This window comes from Bubalus bubalis, chromosome 20, assembly GCF_019923935.1.
Source record: "Bubalus bubalis isolate 160015118507 breed Murrah chromosome 20, NDDB_SH_1, whole genome shotgun sequence".
NCBI lineage: Eukaryota > Metazoa > Chordata > Mammalia > Artiodactyla > Bovidae > Bubalus > Bubalus bubalis.
This window is the reverse complement of record NC_059176.1, coordinates 36,311,533-36,333,658: the sequence shown is the minus strand read 5'-3', so window position 1 is coordinate 36,333,658 and position 22,126 is coordinate 36,311,533. Positions and strand designations below refer to the sequence as shown.

General features: G+C 49.2%; 1 protein-coding gene across 2 annotated transcripts in view; it reads right to left on the bottom strand.

The window, feature by feature from the left end:
• ARID3B (AT-rich interaction domain 3B) overlaps positions 1-22,126 on the bottom strand; it is a 48,659-nt gene that overhangs the window by 6,054 nt on the left and 20,479 nt on the right. For both annotated transcript variants that reach the window (XM_006046349.4, XM_006046350.4), the window contains exons 3-5: positions 14,501-14,572; positions 14,207-14,279; positions 739-922 (exon numbers count right to left, since the gene is read on the bottom strand). In XM_006046349.4, coding sequence (XP_006046411.3) covers positions 739-922; positions 14,207-14,279; positions 14,501-14,572 — 329 coding nt within the window. The remainder of the gene's footprint in view (positions 1-738; positions 923-14,206; positions 14,280-14,500; positions 14,573-22,126) is intronic.

Genomic DNA, 22,126 nt, shown 5'->3' with positions numbered 1-22,126 from the left:
CTGCTGGCTGTCGCTCTGTTCCCAACTTCTGCAGGAACTGTTTCACTGGATAAAACCCTTCTACTTTTCAGCAAGGCCTTAACAAGCCACCCAAGCCACACACAGCTGATCCTTCTCTCTTCTTCACAGAGCAACATCCCGAGTTCCCAAAGAACAGATTCGCTTCTGGACCCCCTTCTTCAATGCTCCCCCTGCTCCTGCCACCCTTATAATTAACTCAAATGGGTACAAAAACAGGTCACCAATCCCAGTGGAGGCCTGCCTGCTTTCCTCTGGGTAAGCTGAATGTCAGGTATAAAGGGCCAGGCTTGGAGTGGGGGTACAGTGTAGGAGAAGATGTCTTGGAAAGACTGTGGACTGCAGAGACAGAAGTCCAGGTATGAACCTCAGCCTGCTTACTAGCTGATACGGCCCTGACCAAACAATCTAGGCTCTGAGACTTAGTTCTTGTCATCTGGAAAACAGGGACAAAACCTACTTGGTGGGGTTGCCGGTGAAATGGAATGAATGAAATGAAACAAAATGGAAAGGTGAAGCAACAGACACAGGACACGCCTGAGAAAAGGCACTCTCGGTTTACTGAGGTGACTGAGGGATTCATCTCAGAAAGCTCCTGGCTCTTTCAGGCATTCCGCCCGTCTTGCTCACTACACGGTGGAATTTCCTTCCTTCCTTGCCTCAAGGTTAATTCCCTCTTGCAGGCCTCAGCTGCCTTTCTGCAGGGCGCGGGCCACTCACTGGGTCCTCAGGGTGAAGGCGGCGCTGGTGATGGACGTGGGCAGGTTCAAGCCTTTGGTGATCTCTCTCCAGATCTTCTTGTTGATGATCTCCACCAGGCCCCCCTTCTCTGTCACCAGCTTATACAGCATGTACAGGTCCAGGATCTGCTTGGCCATGATGGGGATTCGGTTGATGGGGGTCCCTGCGATGGTGCAAGGAGAGAAACACAGGGCTAGGTCATTTTCAGGCAGAGAAAGAAGACATCTGTGCATGGCCACCTTTTGCTGAGTTGGAAATATGTTCACAAATATGCTCAGAAGTGTAATCTGAGTCAAACTCCTAAAGCCTGGAATCTATCAGACTAGCTGCCAGGTCTCCTCAGGAAGAACAGAGAGACAGGTCCGACTCACAGGCTGCGTGGCCTTGGGTAAAGCACATGGCCTCTCTGGGTCTGCTCCCTGCTGTAAATAAGAGAGCCAGACTGCATGACTTCAAAGAGTTGATTTTTTGCTAGCAATATGACTCCTAATGATTTGGAGATCAGTCCTGGGTGTTCATTGGAAGGACTAATGTTGAAGCTGAAACTCCAATACTTTGGCCACCTGATGCGAAGAGCTGACTCATTTGAAAAGACCCAGATGCTGTGAAAGATTGAGGGCAGGAGGAGAAGGGGATGACAGAGGATAAGATGGTTGGATGGCATCACCAACTCGATGGACGTGAGTCTGAGTGAACTCTGGGAGCTGGTGATGGACAGGGAGGCCTTGCGTGCTGTGGTTCATGGGGTCGCAAAGAGTTGGACACGACTGAGCGACTGAACTGAACTGAATGATTTGGCAACTCAGTCCTCTAGAGCCTTTAGAAGTCATTCGGCTGCCCCCCCAGTGAACTAACTCTTTCCTGACCCCTGCATAGGGGAGGGCCTGTCCCACTGTCCACATGGACAGCTCCTGGGCTTCTCTTCTGCAGCTCTCAGCGCCGTTTATAACCGTGCTTTATTTTCATCCTGCCTTGTTTTCTCCTTATCTCTTCTCCTGCTGCAGGATAGAGAAATGGGTCTTTTTTTTGTCTCCTGTGTCCCCACCATGTCAAAGGAGCTGCTGGGCACACAGGTCTCCAAGGGGATGAAAAGCCACTCAACAGTTCTCTCCCCACTAATCACTCCACCCCCTCCCTGGCCTCTGAAAGAGGGAGGGTCAGAGCTGCTTCCGCCCCGTGGCCCCGAAGGGAAGTGACAGGAGTCAGGGACTTGATTAGGAAACCTGGCCCGGAGCAGGAAGGCCCACTAATGAGCACCCGGGGACGGCAGGGAGGGCGCGGCCAGGCTCCTTTCTTGGGCAGCCGGGATGCTCGTCAGGAGGCGTGATGGATGACTGTCATTTGGCAGCCCCGGGATTAATGATCTGGAGGTCAGAGGGGAGAATTCCAGCGGGAAGGGTCACTGTCCGGGGCACCGTATGAGACTTGTTGCCTTTTGATGGCAAGTCCTTTTACTGTACACCGGCTGCTCCTCCTCTGCCTTGCCCACCCCCCCGCCCCTGCTGCCAGACTCCCCCCACCCCCACTCCAGCCTGCTGCAGTCTCACTGACTGCCTGGTGGACGTCAGGCCAGCTTGATTAGAGAAGGGCTGTTTGTTTCAGCTCCTCCTGCTTCTTTCCCCTCAAGGAATGGCATTTTCATCTCAGTCCTCGCACACTGCCCTCGCTCTTTTTATAGGGTAATTCAAGCCAGAGTGGAGTGAAGGGTCCCACGATTATGAGGGAGAAGCAGTGTGAGCGCAAACACGTGGCACTGCTATGGTGGTCCCAGGCCTCCTTCCTCAGTGTAGGAGGGAGCTAGAGGCCTTGAAGACCTTTGTCCTGACAAAGGCCACGGAGTTAAATCCAAAGGATCACTGGTAAAATGTCAGAGGACTGCCGGCATGCTCCTAAGACACAACAGCGCACACGCTGGTTAACTTCTCCCTGTGCTGTTCTGTACAGCAGACTTCATTCCCATCATAAGCACAGAGGTCTCACGCAACAAAATCGGGTCTCCCAGCAGAACAGGGCTAAGGTCTCCTTCCTCTATACCTGGTCTGCCCGAGCCTTCACGGCCTTGCCTTGAGAGTCTGGAGGACCACTTCCAAGGTTCCCTCCCACAGGACCCTGAAGCTGTCACTTCCAGAAGCTTCCGGAACATCTTTACACGTGACCCATTCACTTCCAGGTCTGATGTTCACACTCTCCCCTTCATCCCCTAGGCGAGCTCCCTTTTCCCATCCTTGCCTCTTCATTCAGCAACACCATCGCTCTGAGAGGTCTTGGGCAGGAACCTCAGAGGGAGACTGCTCCTCTTCTCTCTCCCCCACCTTTAGGTTGTCTGGAGGCTCACCGATTCCTCCTCTGAGGCACCTTTCAAAGCTCACTTGCTCACTACAGCCATCACCCTGGGCCAGGCCCTCACTGGCTCCCCATTAGAGACCCTAGCAGCCCTGAATCCACATGTTCAACCTGCATGCTACTGCCAGACAATCTGATGAAAACACCACTTTCACCCCATTACTCACTTCCTAGTTTAAAAAACCCACAATGACTCTTATTGCCGACCCAGCCCACCTCACATGTTCAATATCATGACTCAGGTTCCCGAACACTCCTTAGAAGATTGTATGTGTGTTATTTGCTCACTTGTGTCTGACTCTTTGCGACCCCACTGACTGTAGCTCACCAGGCTCCTCTGTCCATGGAATTCTCCAGGCAAGAATACTAAAGTGGGTTGCATTCCCTCCCCGAGGGGATCTTCCCAACCCAGGGATTGAACCCTGGTCTCCTGAATTGCAGGCAGCTTCTTTACCATCTAAGCTACCAGGGAAGCCCCCACTTAGAAGATTATGTATGATGTGTTTCAAACACATTCCAATAACTTACTCTCACTCAATCAGCTGGGTCTTCTCACCATCACCCCACAACCCAAATTCTTTCTCCTCTATTTTTTGGGTTTTATTCTTCCTCTTCATCAACTCTAAAATGATGTGCTCAAATCCTCCTTATACGGGCCTTCAATGTTCACTCTCTCCAGGAACAATTTTCTAACTACCTTGGTTCGAATATATTTCTTTCCTCTCCGAATTTCTATTATAACCACTACAAGTTCCACAAATAATTACACATATTTCACTTATGCTCATCTGGTATCCCAGGAGGATTGTAAGCTCCATGAAAGCAGGGACTGTTTTTCCCTTCATCATGTCTTGAATATTATAAAATTTAATAAGCGAAACTACCACGCAGATTAAACAAACAACGTGCTTCTCAGAGTCAAAGCAACCAGCTCTGTGCCAACCCGACGGGGAATATTAAACGCATGTTCCTCCTGTCGGTGGTGTGCCCGCCTGGGTCTGTCACTGGCTCTCAGTGCCTAATGCTGACAGCCCTGAACAGAAGTCACTGACTCTTCTCGATACTGGCAGGTTCGCGAGTGTCACGACCTTTATTAAACAGACCAGGGAAGTGAGGACTCTAGTGGTTCAGCCCTTGGCGTCTGAGCCCTGCAATACGAGGACCGGCAGCACAGGAATGCATGGAGAGCTGGGGGTTTTGAGAAGGTAAAGAAACCATGAAGTCTTTCAGTGGGGCCATAGAGAAGGGGAGACAAGTGTTAAGAGGGGAAGGTGGCTGGGTCTGAGATATACACAGAACAGGCATGGCCGAGTGAGTGACCACCAAGCTGGGCTTGAGGGTGTGCCGTCCTTCAGAAGTGTGTCCTTGGAGAGCCAGCTAACACATGACTTTGGAACTCCACTTGCGAATAGCTTTCTGGGTTTATACTATTTTCATTTGATTCTCTCCAAGGTGGTAGATCTTCAAATATAGAGTGTGTTTTACTTTTAGAAAGTCATTCAAGGAAACAAGCCAGGAAAATAGGACGAAGTGAGCAGGCGGTTTGTACTGATTTTGTGTGAAGATGAGGTGTGGCCATACAGCATGACAGATTTCCTCGTGTGGCTCAAACTGCCTCTGAAGGCAGCTCCCCAGGGAGGAATTATAGATTCCCTCAGAGCAGTCACTGGACTAAATGTCTAGTCATTTGAGATGACTTCTTTCAAAGACAACAACATTATAGATGTGAAAAGTCGTTAAAAATTCCCCTCTTTATAGTCACACAGCAACTGACTGCGTTAGGCTGGAGTTGCTCAGGGGCATGGGAAACGGGCAGATACAGGACCTGAGAAGATGAGTTAGGAGCAAGGTGGCATTCTGAGTCCCCAGAGTGACCTCTCCCCTACACCAGGGCTATTCTGCCACCCAGCCCCACTCTGGGCGGGCAGGGGTCATGATTTCTCTCAGTGGGGCCCCTACTGCCTGGCCAGGCACCCCAGTTCCAGGAATCAGTAGGTAAGAGGAACAGGCGTTTTCCTCCTCATGGATGGCCCTCCACAAAACCCCTAAAAGTAGCGTCCAGAGCAGGTGGGCCCCTCAGTCCCACCAGAAACAAAGCTGACCATATCCTGCAAGCCAACTTTAGATGACATCCTGGCTTTCTCACAGTAAGCAGCCAGTCCGGACATAAAACCTGCCCTGGTTTTGATTCTTTCGACAACTAAGACAGAAGCAGGGTCCTCAGGCTAGTCTGGCTCTGTGGTCTGCCCTGTGCTTAGTGGGCCTAGGAGCCATCTTCTGTGTCCCAAGGAGACTCAACTACAAAAGAGGGGGGAGAAGACCTTTTAGCTGAGTTTCCCTCCCTGAACAAGGCGAAAAAAAATCAAAAACATCATACTGGGGGGTGGGGATGGGGGATTGACATATTCAGGCCTCAGTTTCCCTGTCTGGCTGAAGCAGGGAATTTGGACTAGATGACTTCCAGCTCTAAAGTCCTATGAGTCGAGGAATAAAAACTCGAAGTTGAAGTTCATAAGCAATGCCTCTTCCCCTAGCCTTGGGGGGAAGTGGGGGAGCTTCTGGCCCACCCTGTGGGCTGGATTACATCTTACTCTAAAGAGCCTCTTCACCTGAGAGACAGCAGGCCTCAGTCCACAATAAAAGCCAAAGCAACCTGCAGAGAGCCAGGAAGGAGGCCAGCAGCCAGTGCAGAGCCCTCTCTGTGGGTCACCAGCATTGGCCCTGCAGGGGGCTGAATGCCCGCCCCCGTTACACCTCCCAGAGTGGGCGGGAGCACGTTGCGGGAAACCCTGTGGGCTGTCAGTCACTGCTATCAAAGCAGGAGCTTGGATTGAGGGTAATTAATCATGGTCCCTCTGACAGCAATCCAGGGCCTTATCTGTACCCCAAGAAATGCCGCTGGTCTCCAGTTCCCTCCTCAATAAAGGAGACTGACAGTTCCAACAAAGAGGCCCCTTATCAGATTTCAGCCAGGGAGCCTGAAGCAGCCCGAGGGAGATGCGGAAAAGGCTTTTATAAGGCTGGGACCAGGGACGCCGCTGGGGGCTCCGGGGGCTTTACCCGGCGGGTGGGAACACCGCTGGGCTGGGCGCCGGCCCTAGTGCTGCTGTCCAGGGCCCTCAGTGCAAATGGAGCCAAACAAAGCCTGCTCCTGGTCCTTGGTCTCCTCCCCGGCACCGGGACTGGAGACACACAGAGCAGGGACGAGTGCAGAGCGGGGAGATGGGCTCCTCGAGCATGGTGGGCATGTGAGGAGAGGACCACTTCCTCCCCACCACAGAGAGTGGGCACGTTCCAGGGATGACCAGAAGCAATCGGGGGCAGGGACCCAGGACAGAAAGCACATGGCTGCCTTCCTGCCTACTGGTCAGGGGTGAGTGCCCAGGACCCAGGGCGTGGCCCTGCCCAGGACCCTCGCTGCCTTTCCTGACCGAACAAGATCATTAATCATTTCCACAGCACATCAAGAGAGCTGGGAGCCTTGAGGAGCTAAGTCCTCATTTAAGCAGGAACGCAGAGAGGCAGGCAAGCCTCCTGCTTACTCCTCTGCATATTAATTCCTGCCCAGCTCTACAAGTAGGGGAATGACTGGTGGTATTTTCCCTGTGACTCGCTAATGTAGAAAATACTTCCCACTGAGACACTAGGCAGCAGGGAGTGGTGGTGTGCCATGTGTGTGGAGCTGACTGTTCCAGAAGTCAGGGTGGAGCGAGGATGCGCAGATATCCCGATACTGGACTGGGCCTACGCGCACCCTTCAGCCCTCTACCACGAGCTCTCACTGAGGAGCCCTGACTGACTGGGCTCTAGTGCCTAGAGCCCAGATGAGTAGCTTAAGGATACCGCCCACCAGATCTTTTCTGCTGTGTACACCCCACTATCCATTGCTCATAGCAAAATACAGAACATTTCCAGCACTCCAGAAAACTCTTCCATTATCCTTCCCAATCAATACCCACTGCCCACCCCACTCAGAGGTAACCATTATCCTGTATCACTATAGGTGATTTTCTTGAACTTTACACAAACCGAAGAATGCAGTATATACAGTTTTCCGTGAATGGCTTCTTGCGTTACACATTAGGCCTGTGAGAGCCATCCCAGCTGGGTACACAGCAATTCATTCTTTGTTACTGCTGTGTGGGATTCACTGCACTAGAGGACTATGTCACCATTTAGTTGTCCATTTTACTACTGACGGACGTTTCAGTTCTTTCCCGTTTTTGCCTATAATGAATGGTGTTGCTATGAATACTCTTGCATGTGTCTTTTAGTGAACCAGAGCTTTCATTTCCATTGGGGATACACCTGGAGGTTTAACTGCTGGGTAACAGGGTTGGCATTCATTTAGCTTTAGTAAACACCACTGAACAGATTTCCAGTAGTGATGCCCATTTATAGTCCCACCAGCAATGAATGGAGTTCTGGAGGCACCACAACCTGAGAGGCTAACTTCAGACCCATTACCCTTCTTGATACTCGAGCTCAGACCAAGTGCTTTACTAGCACATGCAGTCTTGTACTCTACTATGGCTGGTAATAAAATTAGGGCTATGGTGGTGCTGTTTCCTCCCATAAAAACCACGCTCAGAGAAGAAAACTAAGGAGTTAGAAGGAGGTGGACCGTCAGGTCTTTGCTTTGCCTGCTGCTGATCAACAGACCGGCCTGAGTTGTCCAGGAGAAGGGTGGAGGGGTGACTGGGGAGAGGCCCAACAACTCAAGGCCATTCTCCCTGAGCAGTGCATGGATGTCTGAGCTTCCATTGCCCAACTGTGCCTCAAGCCTCTCAAGACCCAGTAGATGTTCCCACAGTGTAAGCGGGTCAAACTCTCGCTTCAGACTTTCCCTACACCGATCCTTGGATGGTCTACTGAATACTGGCTCACTTTGGAACAAAGGAGGCCAAACTATCAGTCCATGGAATTCTCCAGGCTAGTGGGTACCCTTCCCTTCTGCAGGGGATCTTCCCAACCCAGAAATTGAACCCAGGTTTCCCACATTGCAGGCAGATTCTTTACCAGTTGAGCCACAGGGGAAACCCAAGAATACTGAAGTGGGTAGCCTATCCCTTCTCCAGTGGATCTTCCTGACCCAGGAATCGAACCGCGGTCTCTTGCATTGCAGGCAGATTCTTTACCAACTGAGTTATCAGGGAAGCCCTCAACCCAATTTTACCAAGTGCTAAAAGTACCAATAAATGATTTTGAAGGGGAAGAGGCTGAATTTAAAGATAATAATCAGCTATTCAAATTAATCACACCTTTCAAAAACCAGTGATCTCTTCCTATTATCATGGATAACTGGTTAGTAATAAGGTATTTAAAAGGGGGGACATGGGGCTTCCCTGGTGGTCCAATGGTTAAGAATCCACTTTGCAACGCGGGGGACACAGGTTCAATCCCTGGTCCAGGAAGACTCCACATGCCTTGGGGCAGCTACGCCGTGTGCCACGACTAATGCTGGTGCTCTAGAACCTGAGAGCCTCAGCTACGGAAGCCTGTATGCCCTAAAGCGTGTGCTCCGCAACAAGAGAAGCCATCCTAATAAGCAGCCAGTGGACTGCAATTACAGGGCAGCCCCTGCTTGCCGCGACGAGAGCGAGCCCACACGTAGCAATGACGCTCCGGTAGAGCAAAAAAAAAAAGTGGGAGGGGAACCCTAGTACTAGAACATCAGCTACCACCTGGGGAGAGAAAAAGATCTGGCCTAAAACAAAGGATTAATCCTGAGACAAAGATTTGTATTCTGGACTTTCATTTGGGGATAAAGTTGGAAAATGAAGCCCCAAAGCCGATTTTATCTGTCAAAGACAAACATATTTTAGTCTATCAGGAAGAGTGTCCATGGCACAGACCATTTAATGCAAGGTACAAAGAATATATGAGGAACTCCCTCCACCAAGAGGCAAAGCAATATATGTCACGAACATTTCCTTGCCTGAGATGGATAGATAAGCACACAACAGAAGGAAAAACACTCAAATTGCACTTTGAGGCAGACCAAGCCCTTTTCCCACAGTAAATTCTTTGTATATACACATCAAAAACAGATCCAACAATCCATTTGGGAAAACCAAGGTCAGTGTGCAGCCTTGAACAGAACTGGAGGGGGAGGGAGGCCAGTTCTCCGATGAAGTCCTAACATAACTTGTCTTCCATGTGACCAAGCAGGTCCTCTGTCTGGTGTGCCAAGCTGGGACAGGGGCTGGAGGAGAGATCCTCGCTTGTGGGCACTTGGTTAGGGGACCCATGATGCTACTGTTAGGGCTTTTCCGGTGGCCCCCTAATCCTGCCTTGACAGACGGCAGCCTCTGTGCCACTGTGACCCGTCAAATCTGCCCTTCCCTGAGAGACAGGCTGTCTTACTCTGAGATGAACACTCTTCTTGCATGAAGACCTGTGCCCTATGTTTATCAGCTAGATGCTGTCAGACCCTCCCGGGCCCTGACCTGTGCAGGTGGGCCACAGTCCCTGTGGGGCTTAGAAGGCTGAAGGAGAGCAGAGGCTTGTCCACTGCCCCAGTGGAAAGTTATGGAGCTGCTGGTGCTAGGGGCCAAGTTTCTCCAGGGTAGTGAGAGTGAGAGAAAGAATCCCGGCCTGGGGATGAGGAAACCACATGCTAAAGCGGCTCTGTGGCCGCAGGGGGGTCATTTAACCCGGGGGCTGGTTCTCCACGGCTACTGTGATTATCTTTGCTCTCTCTATCCCACAGAGGTGGAGCTATGGGGAACAGCATATCAGATAATGGGTTGAAAGGGTTCTGTAAAGTACACAGGGTAACAATAATAAAATTAACAGCGAAATCATCTTCCTCCTCTTTGATGAAATCATACTTCTGCTTCACTGCCTGGGGAACAAGAGAACGAGCTCTTCTTTCTCAGTGATGAGGGAAGAATGTTCATAAGCCTTTGCTTATGAGACTTCCAAATCAGCACCTGCCCCCCTTGCCCATAGTACCCCCTGGAAAATCTACCAGGGAATAAATAACACCTCAGAAATCACCCACAGTGAGTTAAATTAGTCAAAGAATTTTGTTTACAAATGTTTGGCTTTTTTTTTTTTTGGCTTTTTTTTATACCAAAAAAGGTGTATGTGTTTTACACACACACACACACACACACACACACACACACATCTGCCATGTACACACAGCAAAAGGTGAGGAAAAGGGGGCATCAGAGTTCTGAAGTCTAACCCATCTTTCTACAGAAACGTCTGTGTGGGAAGCACAAGCAAAAGAAACTTGTTTAGTTCAGTTTGGCTTCACTCAGCAAAAGAAGAAACACATGATCCTGCAAGGAAGGGAATGAAGCATTTGGTTTGGCGGGAGGTGGGGCTCCCTGGTGTAGCTTTTAACACAACTATTTTAATAGAAAACTGCTCAAGGGGCTTTTCTTCTATTTTGGTTATTGAGGGTGGCTCATTGCTTGCTCACAGCTCAACAGACACAACCACGGACACATAACACATAACAGAGAACTTGGAAGAAACTTCCAGATTGACTGTAACCGAAACCTTCTCTTTTTAGAGATAAGGAAACTGTGGCCCCCGGAAGAGGAAGGATTTGCTCAGGATGGATGCTGGCCCCAGCTTCACCTGCCTCATCCGCAGGCCTCCCACAGGCTGCAGCAGCCGTTCCGAGGCCGGCAGGACACAGGAGCCCACTGGGCACTGCCTTGGCCTCTTCTCAAGTGCCTTTTGGGGCAGGTTTCACTGCTGGGGGTGGGAGGGAGGGGTCACGAGGGTGCATGTCACCCGGTCTGGCCTAGAAACCAAGGTGCCTCAAGCTGAAAGGTCCATCTGCTGCAGTCAATTCACCCAAACATGTTAACAAGCCGGAGAGCCCCAGCACAAAGCAGCAGATACGGCCAGGCCCCTCTCCCACTGCACAGCCGTTTTATCACCTGCAGCTGCAGTCATTCGGGGCTACAGGCTGGGTGCCACCTCCTCTGGAGCCCGGTCCACTTCCTCTGTGGTGTAGCTTCTGTGTCAAAGCTGCCCAGCCCACTCACGGCCCAGGTGAGCATCACTGGGCCTTTCAGACTCTGGCTGCTTTCCGGGGCTCCTCTGAAATCAACTGCTTATCCTTGATCTTATCTCTGGAGGATGAGCTGCTGACCCACTGCCAAGGTCTGTGAGTCTCTTCCTTGCACCCAGCCAGCTAAGAGTGGGCTCCTGAGTGCCCCAGATTCCAATGTGGGAATGACAAATAAGTCACAAATGTCTAGGGGCCCTTGGTCTCACCATTCTGCAAAGAGGAAAGACAGCAAGCTTCATGTGGTTAGAAGCGCAAACTGCTCCCAGTCCCCTTGAACCACTCATTCTAAATTTAGGCCATCAGACATGAGTCTTCCAGCAGGGAGATCACTGTGATTTTAAAGGGAACAACCTAACCTCCACAGTCTCCTTGCCTCAGTCTTCCTTCTTCAGCCCAACTACACACTGCTTGCCACAGCGAGCTTCCTGAAAGCAGGAAGCTCTGGTGACACTCCCGGGTGTTCCCTTCAATAACTCGGCTATGTCACAGACTGGAGTGCTACCTTCTTGGCCAAACACAGCTCTTCACAATCTGATGCCACCTGATTCATCTAGGCCAGACAAGGGTTCTTCCAGTCCTGTCTAGACCACATATACACCACTGCATTTCTGCCTCCACTCTTCCCATGTTGGAGCTACAGCAACTCTCGGGTCCCTACACTCCAGCCTTGGATGGGGACCAGCACCTACTCGTCTGGCCCTCAGCTACAGGTGGGAAGTTCCTCCCATTGCCAGACACAGGCCCTGCCACCCTCAGATATTGCTCTCTGAGTGGAGCTAAGATGATTTCCCTGAAGAGTTTCTCTGCAGAGGAAATTTTTGATCTTCAACTTCTTTCCTACCCTTTTATGGCAGTGGTTCTAAACAGGGGGACACTTTTGTCCCCCCGGGGACATTTATAATATCTGCAGACATTTTTGGTTATCAAGACTGGGGAGGAGCACCCCACAAAGGACTATCCAGTCCCCAAAATCAATATGCTGAGGCTGAGGAACCTTATACTAGAGTAATTAACAAGCACCAAAATGGACTCGACTGTTTCCCTTCTGTTGTTGACACCAGCAAACAGTGAAATACCGAACCTAAGTGCTGAAGAAAGAAAAAAGATTTACTCAGGGCCTGAATAACTGTAAACAGACAGGATCAAAGAGAGTCACTTCTGCTTTGGGTTCACTCTGGAATAGACTAGATGCAGTCTGGCAGCCCCAGTGCTATGCAATAGCAGGACACTCAGCATACATCTCTCCGTACTGCTGACCTCCAATCCCAGGCAGCTAATTGGGGGTGGGGTGGGGGAGGAGAGGCTCCCCGCCCCCCTCCCCCCCCCCACCAGGGCAGCTGAGTTAGGAAAACCAACAGGACTGTTCCGACAGGAAATGTGTCCTGAGCGGGGCTCCTCCCAGTCGCTGCCCCCAGGTCTGGCCCTGTGCTGGCACTGGGGACGTGGAGAAATGAAAAAGCGGCTGTCCTCAAGGAGAGCCTCATCTACTGGGGACACAGAGCAGTAAACACACAATTATGGATCTTCACTCTTGGCTAGGCTGATATAACTTCCATTTTCCTTTAAAAATCCTTCCGGGAAGGGAGAAAAGCAATAAAGCAGGATCGAAAGCAGTGGAGCCACACTGCTGATTAAAATCTGTATTGCTATAGCAGCCCCTCTGAGACGAGATCAGCTCCTGGGTTTGCACCAGCTGGGCTTGTGGAGCTTGTAAATAATTAAAAGGTAATTGGAAGGGGAGACCAAAGTATTAAGTGGATTTCTCTTTCTCAGGGCAACCAGGGAGTTTCATTGCTGCCAGTCACATTATCTTTCGGGATTATATTCTTGTTTTTTACTGACACATGCAGCTCCAGATAACAGTTGGAGGAGTAAACTAATTAGAGCTGCTTAGACTGCTTTGATAGGCTTGGTGATGAGGGGAAACCCAGACTCAAAACTTTCGATTGCCTTTGTAAGCAAACCGGCAGTAATAGGCACACTACTAAGAAGGCAATGAGGCTTTGGAAGGAGGGGGAGAGAAACAGGGATGAGGTTGGTGGGGAGACGGAGAGGGAGAGAGGGAAAAAGAGGAGTTAACTGAGGATCTTTCATTGCTGGAGGCCGTCATTACAGCCCCACCTACGATAAAGAGGACGACTTCATTCCCAGGTGTCAATAAAGGAGCTGACACAGAAACCAAGGGCTACACGATCAGGCAGGGTCCCAGGGAACATGCTGGCAGGAGCAGCTCCCCTAAGGCTTTGTCCTGAGGATGAAGAAGATGCCGCTACTCAGGTTGCCGAGAATTATCTCCTAGAGACGCTGGGGTTCTGACCATGCTTCCTGAGGGTTGCCAGCTGGTGAACCCATTGCTGTGACTGAATACAAAGCCAGGAAGTTGAGTCACTGTGGGCTCAAGACTGAAACATGCCATGGTCCCAAGTGGAGATGGTTGGGGGCGGGTGGGTGCAGGAGAATGAGAAGGAGAGAAAGACCAGACGTGCTAAAGCACCATAAAGCGGATGTCCATGTGCCCTACACTTAAACTGCAGGAGCACCCCAACCAAACCAGTGGGTGCAAAAATCAAAGAGCCCATGGATAAGGAAAAAAGAGTTAGCTTTTCCTTCTTGTGGATCATTTCAGAATCCTCCCAACACATCCTGGAGAGCCTCCATTTTTTCATTGGCCATTCTAAGTCTCTATTAAGCCAGATGCACCAGCAGGAAGCCCCATATACGAGTTTTAAGTGATATCCAGGACTACTTACTATAAGGCTAAGAAAAAAAGTGTATTTGAATTTGAAATGACTCCAGAGACCAGTTAATCAGAACAGTGACAAGAATAAAGCAGGACCGAATTTGGATGATCATTCCATTCATTTTCTACCCAGGCCCTCTCTGCCCTCTTCAACCTGACTGTCAATTATCCAGCTAAGTATGGGACCAACTGGCAATAAATGGCTCCTGTCCTCCTGGGCTAAGATGCTGGCCCTCCACAGGGAGGATGGCTAAGAGTGACCTGCACACAGTGGGCACTCAGTAAATATTCAGTGAACTGAAATGATGAGTAGGGGGCACACTCACCCCTCTTCTGCATAAAGACGAAGAGGTCATCCAGGAACTCTTTCCTCTCCGGGTCACTGTCCAGTTCATACAGCTGCAATCCCGAACCCACCAGAAAAAAGAAAAAAACAAAAACACACCACAGTGAAAATAAATTCCATCTTATGTAGGAAGTCTTACAACAGCGATACACAACCATCTGAATGACTACAGATGAGACTCACAGGCCACTGCTATCCTCATTCCTTGGGGAGCAGATACAATAACCCACTGCAGAACGGCCCCTTCTGTTATCACGAAGGAAACATTACAGACCTTGGCAAAATCACGAGAGATCTCTCTTCCCCGGCCTCCATCTGCATCATCGCTCCAGGCCAAACCACCATTCTAAAGGGGAACGAAGCAAGAGGTCAGAAGGCAGTAGGCAGGGAGTGAGGGGGCAAGGCAGTCTTTTAGGGTGCAGAGGGGGACCCTGAGCAACTGTGCTCTCCTGGCTCACAATGAAAGACCGACCGCTTGAGTAACCGCCTCTGCCCCGCTAAAAGGGACATCTCGGTTTTGTGCTTTCAATTATGGTTCCAAAACCAGAGGGAGTCAGGTGGAAGAATCGTCTTCATTTGCTGGAGGTGAGCAGGTGTTACTTACACTGGATAACCCTGGAAGAGGGGACACAAAGGCCTAGCTTTGAGAACTGGCTCATCTCTAGTTGATGTTCTGGAAGCCATCGTTCTGAGGTGAACCATTCTTCTGCAGGTTCAGTGTGGCATGTGTTTGTATGTTTTATGGTGTGCCTGTAAATTATACTGTATGTTGTGAAGATACCTAGCCTGGCCTCGCGCACAACACTTAAGCGGAAGATAAAGGGTCAAAGGGAAAAGATGAAGATCTCGAAAATCTTGTGGTCTCTCAGCCAAGCCTCACCACCAGAAGCCCTAACTCTAGTGATCAGAACTGCCTAGTGATATGAGGGCCCCGGGGGCCTGAGATTACTCCCAAGATACAGAGAGACTGTTCCATTAGGGTGAAGTTCATTTTCATTAGGGAAGTAATGAAAACCTAATCCTAATTTAATTGATTAGGTCAAACCAACACCATTCAACTGATTGGGAGGAAATGGCAAATATGCTTTTGTTTATGTTCTTGAAATCTGCTTCCTGCTTTTATTCAGTTGAATAACTCTTCTTTCTCAAATCAGGCATCATCTTCTAGCGGGGGCCTTCCCTTCACACCCGGATGCACAAGTTCTCTGGAAGCACTCTCTGTTCATCTTGAGCTTAGAGTCTGACATATTACTTTGGAATTATTTGTCATCCCCACATACTGTAAGCTCCTTGAAAGCAAAGTGTCTTCATCTTTGTACCTGTAGCACACAACACACTGCCTGACAATTTTAAGGCTCCAGTGAATATCTGATCAACTATCTTCATTGTTAAAAGGCATTAACTGATTATTTGAACCAATTAAGCACCTCTTCAAAAAAATATACAGACACGTATACCACACAGGAGAGTCCGAAAGGCCCTCTGCTAGTGGAGAGGATGAAATGTCAGAGCAGAAGCTGCCTGTTCACCTCATCCCACCTGTCAATGAAGGACCCAGGGATGGCACTGGACACACTGAGACCATCACTGTCTCTCCCCTCCCCCAGGGCCAAAAGTGCCCACATGCACAAGCACACGTGTGCCAGCCAGCTGGCTGGGGTGTGTAAGTGGCTGGGGAGGGATGTCTCGGGCTGGGGAGTGGGCTGAGCTGTAGGCCCACTTTGTGAGAGCAGCGATTTACCACACACCAGGTTAAGGATAACCAAGAAGAAGTGACACCCTGTCAGCTGACATGAAACAGGCTCCATCAAATTGTTTCCCTGCTTATCTACTGAAAGACGTGTGTAAGGAAGTGCTCAGGAAATGCTATCTGGCTGTGCTCACATCATCTCCCCAGGCAGATGCTGTAGAAACCTTCCTACAGCACCTTCAGCTCAGAGAGGCCAACAACCAAGTGGAACACTGTTTCAAAAAAAAAAGCTAAAACCCATGCTGTAATTACAGTCAACAGAAACCTGGTGTCATCTGGTGGCAACTAGCACAATGAATAATCAAGATGAATTATGCCTGTCAGGTCAGCAAAACCAGACAGAGTTACGGTCCCCTTTCAAAGGCTGCAGCAGGTCGCCCTAATGCCCAGTGATTTCGTTTGAGCCAGTAATTCCTGCTGGAAAGTCAATTATCCCGGGAGCCCCTATCAGCTGAAAGACATTTAATGGGGGATCATTGCTGCTTCTGTTATGTCAGCTGTTTACCGTGGCAGCTCAATTCCCAACTCTCTAGCTAGAGATCTGAAGCTGATTTTGCTCACAGGAGGATTCTTTCTCTATCAGTCACCGAGAGAGAGGGAAAAACAGTTTCTTTTTTTGCTAATCACAGTAACCTCGAGGCGCTCTGAATGCTCAGTCAGAAGCTATTTAACAATCAGCTGGGTAGGGAGGAAGGAATCCACAGCCCAGAATCTCAGACAGGGCTTTCCGCAGCAGGAAGGGAGTGTGAAAACAAGCATGCCAGCGCTGGTGCCACCGGTGGTGTGACTACGTGTGAAAATAAACACCTGAGTGTGAGGGCTCGGCTCTGGGAACAGGGGAGAAGGCCTTGCAGGACGGAGGTGTCCTGATTGCCAGTCTTCCCCAGCTCTGCCCGAGTCACAGGACAGTCCAAGCACCGGGACGGCCAGACTGTGGACTAGTCGCGGCCCACCAAGAACCGCTTGGCTTTGAGCTGTGATTTTACCCTGAAATGCACTAGGATGGTGACCAGAGAGGACAAGGAGGCTTGTCAGAACCGGGCGGAAACAGGATACTACATTCTTATGAGCAATCCCCCAGTCTGACCCATTCCTCAGATAGGAATGTCCATTAGTGTTTAAAGGAAACACACGAAAAGAGCTGCCTGGGCGTGGAGGTGTTTTCTTTTGTCCAAGGCAAAATTGGACCATTATATAATTGAAAATATTCAGTTGGGGCTGATAGGGACACGTCCACTCTCTCTGCATTACTCTGTCTTGAGAGTTAAAACTTCCATCTTGATTCACAGGATTTTCTGGCTGAGGTGAGGGTAATTCCTACACTCTGCCTGTCCTTCATGGTCTGGCTGTTTGCTCTGGGAAGCCTCTGCCCACAGTGTCGTTCTCTGGGCGGTGTCGCCTGGTTACTGTGCCCCTGCCTGTGCCCAGTTTGTAAGCATCGTGTCAGGGTATCCCTGGCCCCCAGCACGTAAAAAGCCCTGACTCATCTGCTGAGAGACAGGGAGGGGCTCCTCCATGGAGCCTCCAACCCCACAGCTCCTGTCTTCCCTTCCTCCTTTCATTAGGAGGATTACAGGCTTCAGAAGTTATTTTCTTGGTTCTTAACTCTGTTCAACGGCTGCAAAACACAGCTCGTTTGTGCACTTCAAGTTTAGGTACAGGAGGTGTGCGTGTGGCTGCTGGGAAGTTTTCAGCTCGGAAATGATTGAATTTCTTGAATGTAGCATGTGGCTGACAGCAGCTAGTGGAGGAGGAACACAGGGAATGGTAGAAGCACATATGGAGAAAACATACCCCCGAAGAGTCAGCTCAATAAAGATCAAGAGGGATGGAATGGGGAGGGAGGAGGGAGGAGGGTTCAGGATGGGGAACACATGTATACCTGTGGCGGATTAATTTTGATATTTGGCAAATCTAATACAGTTATGTAAAGTTTAAAAATAAAATAAAATTTAAAAAAAAAAAAAGAAAAAAAAAAGATCAAGAAGGGTCCCCAAGTAAACCATTTCAGTTGAAGGTTGCCACATGCAGTCGAGCAGCCGGGGAAGAGGCTTTGTTCCCTATGGGCAGCAGGCAGCCAGGATTCAACAGCCCAGAGACGTGCGGAAGCAACAGTAGCCAGAGTGGCCGCTCGCTGCCATTTACGACCTTCTCAGCCTCCCCTACTTGAGGGCTCACTTTACCGGCTTTGATCTCACCAGGAACTCACAGGAAACTGACAGTTTGTTCCCAAATACCCACCTAAGGCTAGCTTTCCCTACCATACCCACATTCAGCTCATTTCCCCCAGGGAGGCCACAGAGTGTTTTGCCTATAAATCTCTCAAAATTGGTTGTGAAAGAAAGCTGTAGAAAGAAGAAAGCAGAGCAGGAAGCTAGTGTCCGCACATCTTCTGTGTAACCAGGGCCGGACCCAGAGCTAACCAAGCAATTTCTCCCTAATTCCACAATGGAGAGGGGGTTATTTGCAGATGGGAAAACAATGGCTAACCGAGCAAGCCAGTCACCTTGCCCGCAGTCCCAGAGCTTCTCAGTGGCAGCATCAGCATCGAAGCCCAGGTCTGCCTGTCTCTCTGGCACACCACCACACTGCCTCGTGGGTGCAAAGAACAGTCGAAAGTGTTCTGGGTGGGACCGCAGGGAGGGATGGAGGGACGAAATGAAGAATAATGTTCTCTGTACGCAGAACACCTACAAATGCCAGGTCTTGCTTGGCCTTGGGCGGCTCTGTCAACGGGAGATTCTTTTACTCCTTGATTCTTCTCATTGGTTTCATCTGGCAGGTGCAGCCAAACAGAAAACCAGCCCTCACACAGGTCTTGCCCAGGGGACTTATCTGGGACTACTGAGGGCACCAGAATAAGAACAGCTCACCTTTTACCACTACCTTCCAAACAGAACATCCTGGCTAGGAGGAGCTGCCCACCTTCCCCTCAGGAGAGACAGAAGGGGAGAGAGACAAGCCGGTGAGTGCTCTGAGGGGGCTGAAAGAATATGGCACCTAGCGCTCCCAACCTGCTCATAAAAGGCCGAAAAAAAATAACCGATCAAAGTCTAACCTAACTGCCACTCAAAATTTAAATACTGCCTCCTCAACACTTCAACCCTGGAAGGGGCAATGTATTCATCATCCTTGAAAATCGAAAAGGCTGCCTTGTGGAAGAAAGCGGGCTTGTCTTTTTTTTTTTCCTTTTCCCTCTAAAGCCCCAGAGGGCAGAACTAGAGTCACCGAGCAGAAGTTAACCAGAAGTTAACCGAGAGAAGATTTCAGGTTGATTACAAGAAAGACTTTTCCAACAATCAGAACGGCCCAGGAATGGAGCGGGCCTTCTCAGGAGGTGGGCTGCTTCCTGTCCTCAGAGGACTGTCTGTCTGCTATGTCATGGTGTGGAATCCAACGTGAGATGGGGCCCCTGGGAGAAGCAAAGAACCCACAACATTCACTCAGCGCTGCTTTTCTGAGCACCTGCCTCATTTAAGAGAGCTGTGCAGGCTGCTGAGGAGAATCACCACTTCCCCCAAAGTGGTTCCCACACTGGAGTTCTACCACAAAGCTGGAAGAACAAGCTGAACACACACAGCATTTAATAGGCAGAGCAAGCCAAAGTACCAAAACACAAAGTGCCAGGGAGCTGGGAGAAAGGAGGTGCTCAGAGATGGAGGTGAAGCTGGCCCAGAAAAAAGGCTGAGAGGTTTACGGTCTCAGTGAGCGTGGAGTGGGGGATAAACAGGCATGTTTTGGCAGGGAGGATGCAAGTCTGAATAGCTAAGGTGGAAAGAGGCTGTGAGATGCCTTGAATACCAGAAGGAAATTTAAGCTCTGAAATGTGAAGAGCAGGGAGGCCGTGGATGTTTTCTGAACAGAAAAACAGATGATTAAATCAGTGCTTTAGCTGATTTTAATGATCCATTTTTGTTGGAAAATGCATGATATACACATACAAATGTCTGTAGGCACCTAATTAGACTGGAATTATGGGAGATTTTCACTTTTTTCCAATTTTTTCATTTTATTCATTCACATACTAACATTGGATCACCAGGATATACGAGATACTGTGAAAGGTTCTAAGGGGAAGAGAACAAGATAGATAAGAACCTCTGACTTATTGGATGTTAGAATCTAATGGTGAGAGAGAGAGATGATTTTAAAAACTGTTTATTTTCTCTAGATTAACATCTGAATCATCTGTCATGACCCAACACTTGCTTCTCCTCCCCACCCATCCCCGCAACAAAGAAAATTCAGACTGCACTAAAATTATAGACTAATGAACTGATACAATCACAATATTTAGTATTTCAGGTAAGATAGCAATATGACTCTTCACTTAATAAAATGTATTTTTAATGTTTCTCGGTAATGATTCACAAGGTCAATACATTACTTTTGTAAACAGCAGTGAAGATTTGAGAGGAAAAGCCAGCACTGGGGCCGGCCACACTGAGAATCTGGGTTGGGGGTGGGGAGAGCAGTGGAACCGGGGAGAAATGACTGTCCTAAGAGCAGCCAAGTCAGAGAATCAACTAGATCTGGACGGAGGGGGTGAAACAGGACAAGAAGGATGAATCTGAATCTTAACATCAGAAAAGTCAGTTCCAATGAAAATGGAGCGACGCTGGGCAGGGGATCAAGCAGGACGCCTTGGAGCACTAATGAAAACAGCCCACTGTCTCTGGGGGTGTGTTACAGGTGGCGAGAACAATCCCACAGCCCTGGATGAAGCCAGGCTATAGCAGCTGGCAGCAGCAGGAGCCCAATGTTTATTGCCAAACTTCCAGTGAGAAGAGACATTTAACCAGCGTCTCCTGACCCAAGAAAGGTACCTTGGGCTTTTTCACTGGGGATTTGGAAGAAGAAGGAAAAAAAAAAAAAACCCCAACCAGACCACGCCTCTAAGACCTTAGGAGCCAGCGCTGCATTCCTTAGAGCTGTGCCTCCCCAGAGACAGAAGCGCCTGACTTTAAAAGCAATTAAGTATCTAGGCTATTTTAGGATTACTCCTTGACCACCTGGAATATCTTATTAAAGCACAGCTCAGATGTCCAAAGCAATTTTAGTCCCCATTCCTCACTCTTCCCCAAGGCAAGAGTTAACCCTTTCCTTCAGGTTTAAAGCACAGAGGCTAAGTTACTAGCTCTTCACTTGAGCTCCCCATATTCTGAAACCTCTAAGAAGCTGTCCTGTCCTTAGAACGCCATCACACACACTACAGCTTTACAGAGATTCTTGAGTGTTCTCTGAAAGCAACACAACAGTAATGTGTTTCCTTTCTGTCTACTCTATAATCTGATAGATTATGAATCCCACCCACCGTTCAGATCTGGGCAAATTCCTGGGCCTTGAACCTCATAGTCAGCTCCATGGGTAGACTTCAAAGGGCTGATCCCAAGCTCAAGGATATCAGCTGGTAACTTTGAAATATAAAGTGTAACAAAAGTATTCCAGCTGAATACTGCTGTTGTTAGTACTGTTCTTTTTTTAAAATAAGCAACACATGAACTACCTTTTCTTTGCTATGCCTGTGTCTCTGAAGGTATTACCCCTAACACTTGTGACTGTCTACTACTGGACAAGTGGATAATGCTGTAATGTTAAATGTCCAATTCCCAGATCTCAAGAAGAAGAAAAGAAAAAACACCTCTGGTCTCCCACCAGTTTTAACTGATCCCAAGAGGTAATGAGACATGCACAAAGGGGTAATGGGCAGGATTATAGGAGAATCCTGAAAGGAGAGGGGAGCCCCAGGAAGTAAAACAGATACTGTTAGAAGCAACACTGTTGGACTACAAAACCCTACTGATAAGATCAGGATTACTGCTCTTAGCTCAATGGCTCAGGCCTTGGAAGCACTAGAGTTATAATTATCAGATGCACACCTTCCGCTGTCAGGTAACTTTAGCAGGAACCAGAAAGTGCTTCCCCACGTTCTTACTGGCAACAAAGGTCAATTCAAACTCGGTGGCTTGGAAAAAGAGCCAAGGGACCCTTTTCTGATTAAGCAGCAGAAAGGGGGAAGGGTGGAGGAAGGGAGAGAGGGTGGCAGTCCTGCCTTTCCATCTAGGCATATAATCACACTTTCATGCCATAATCAAGAAGACTGCCCGGAAATGGGGTGTTCCTACAAAAAGGAGGAAGAAAACTCCAACG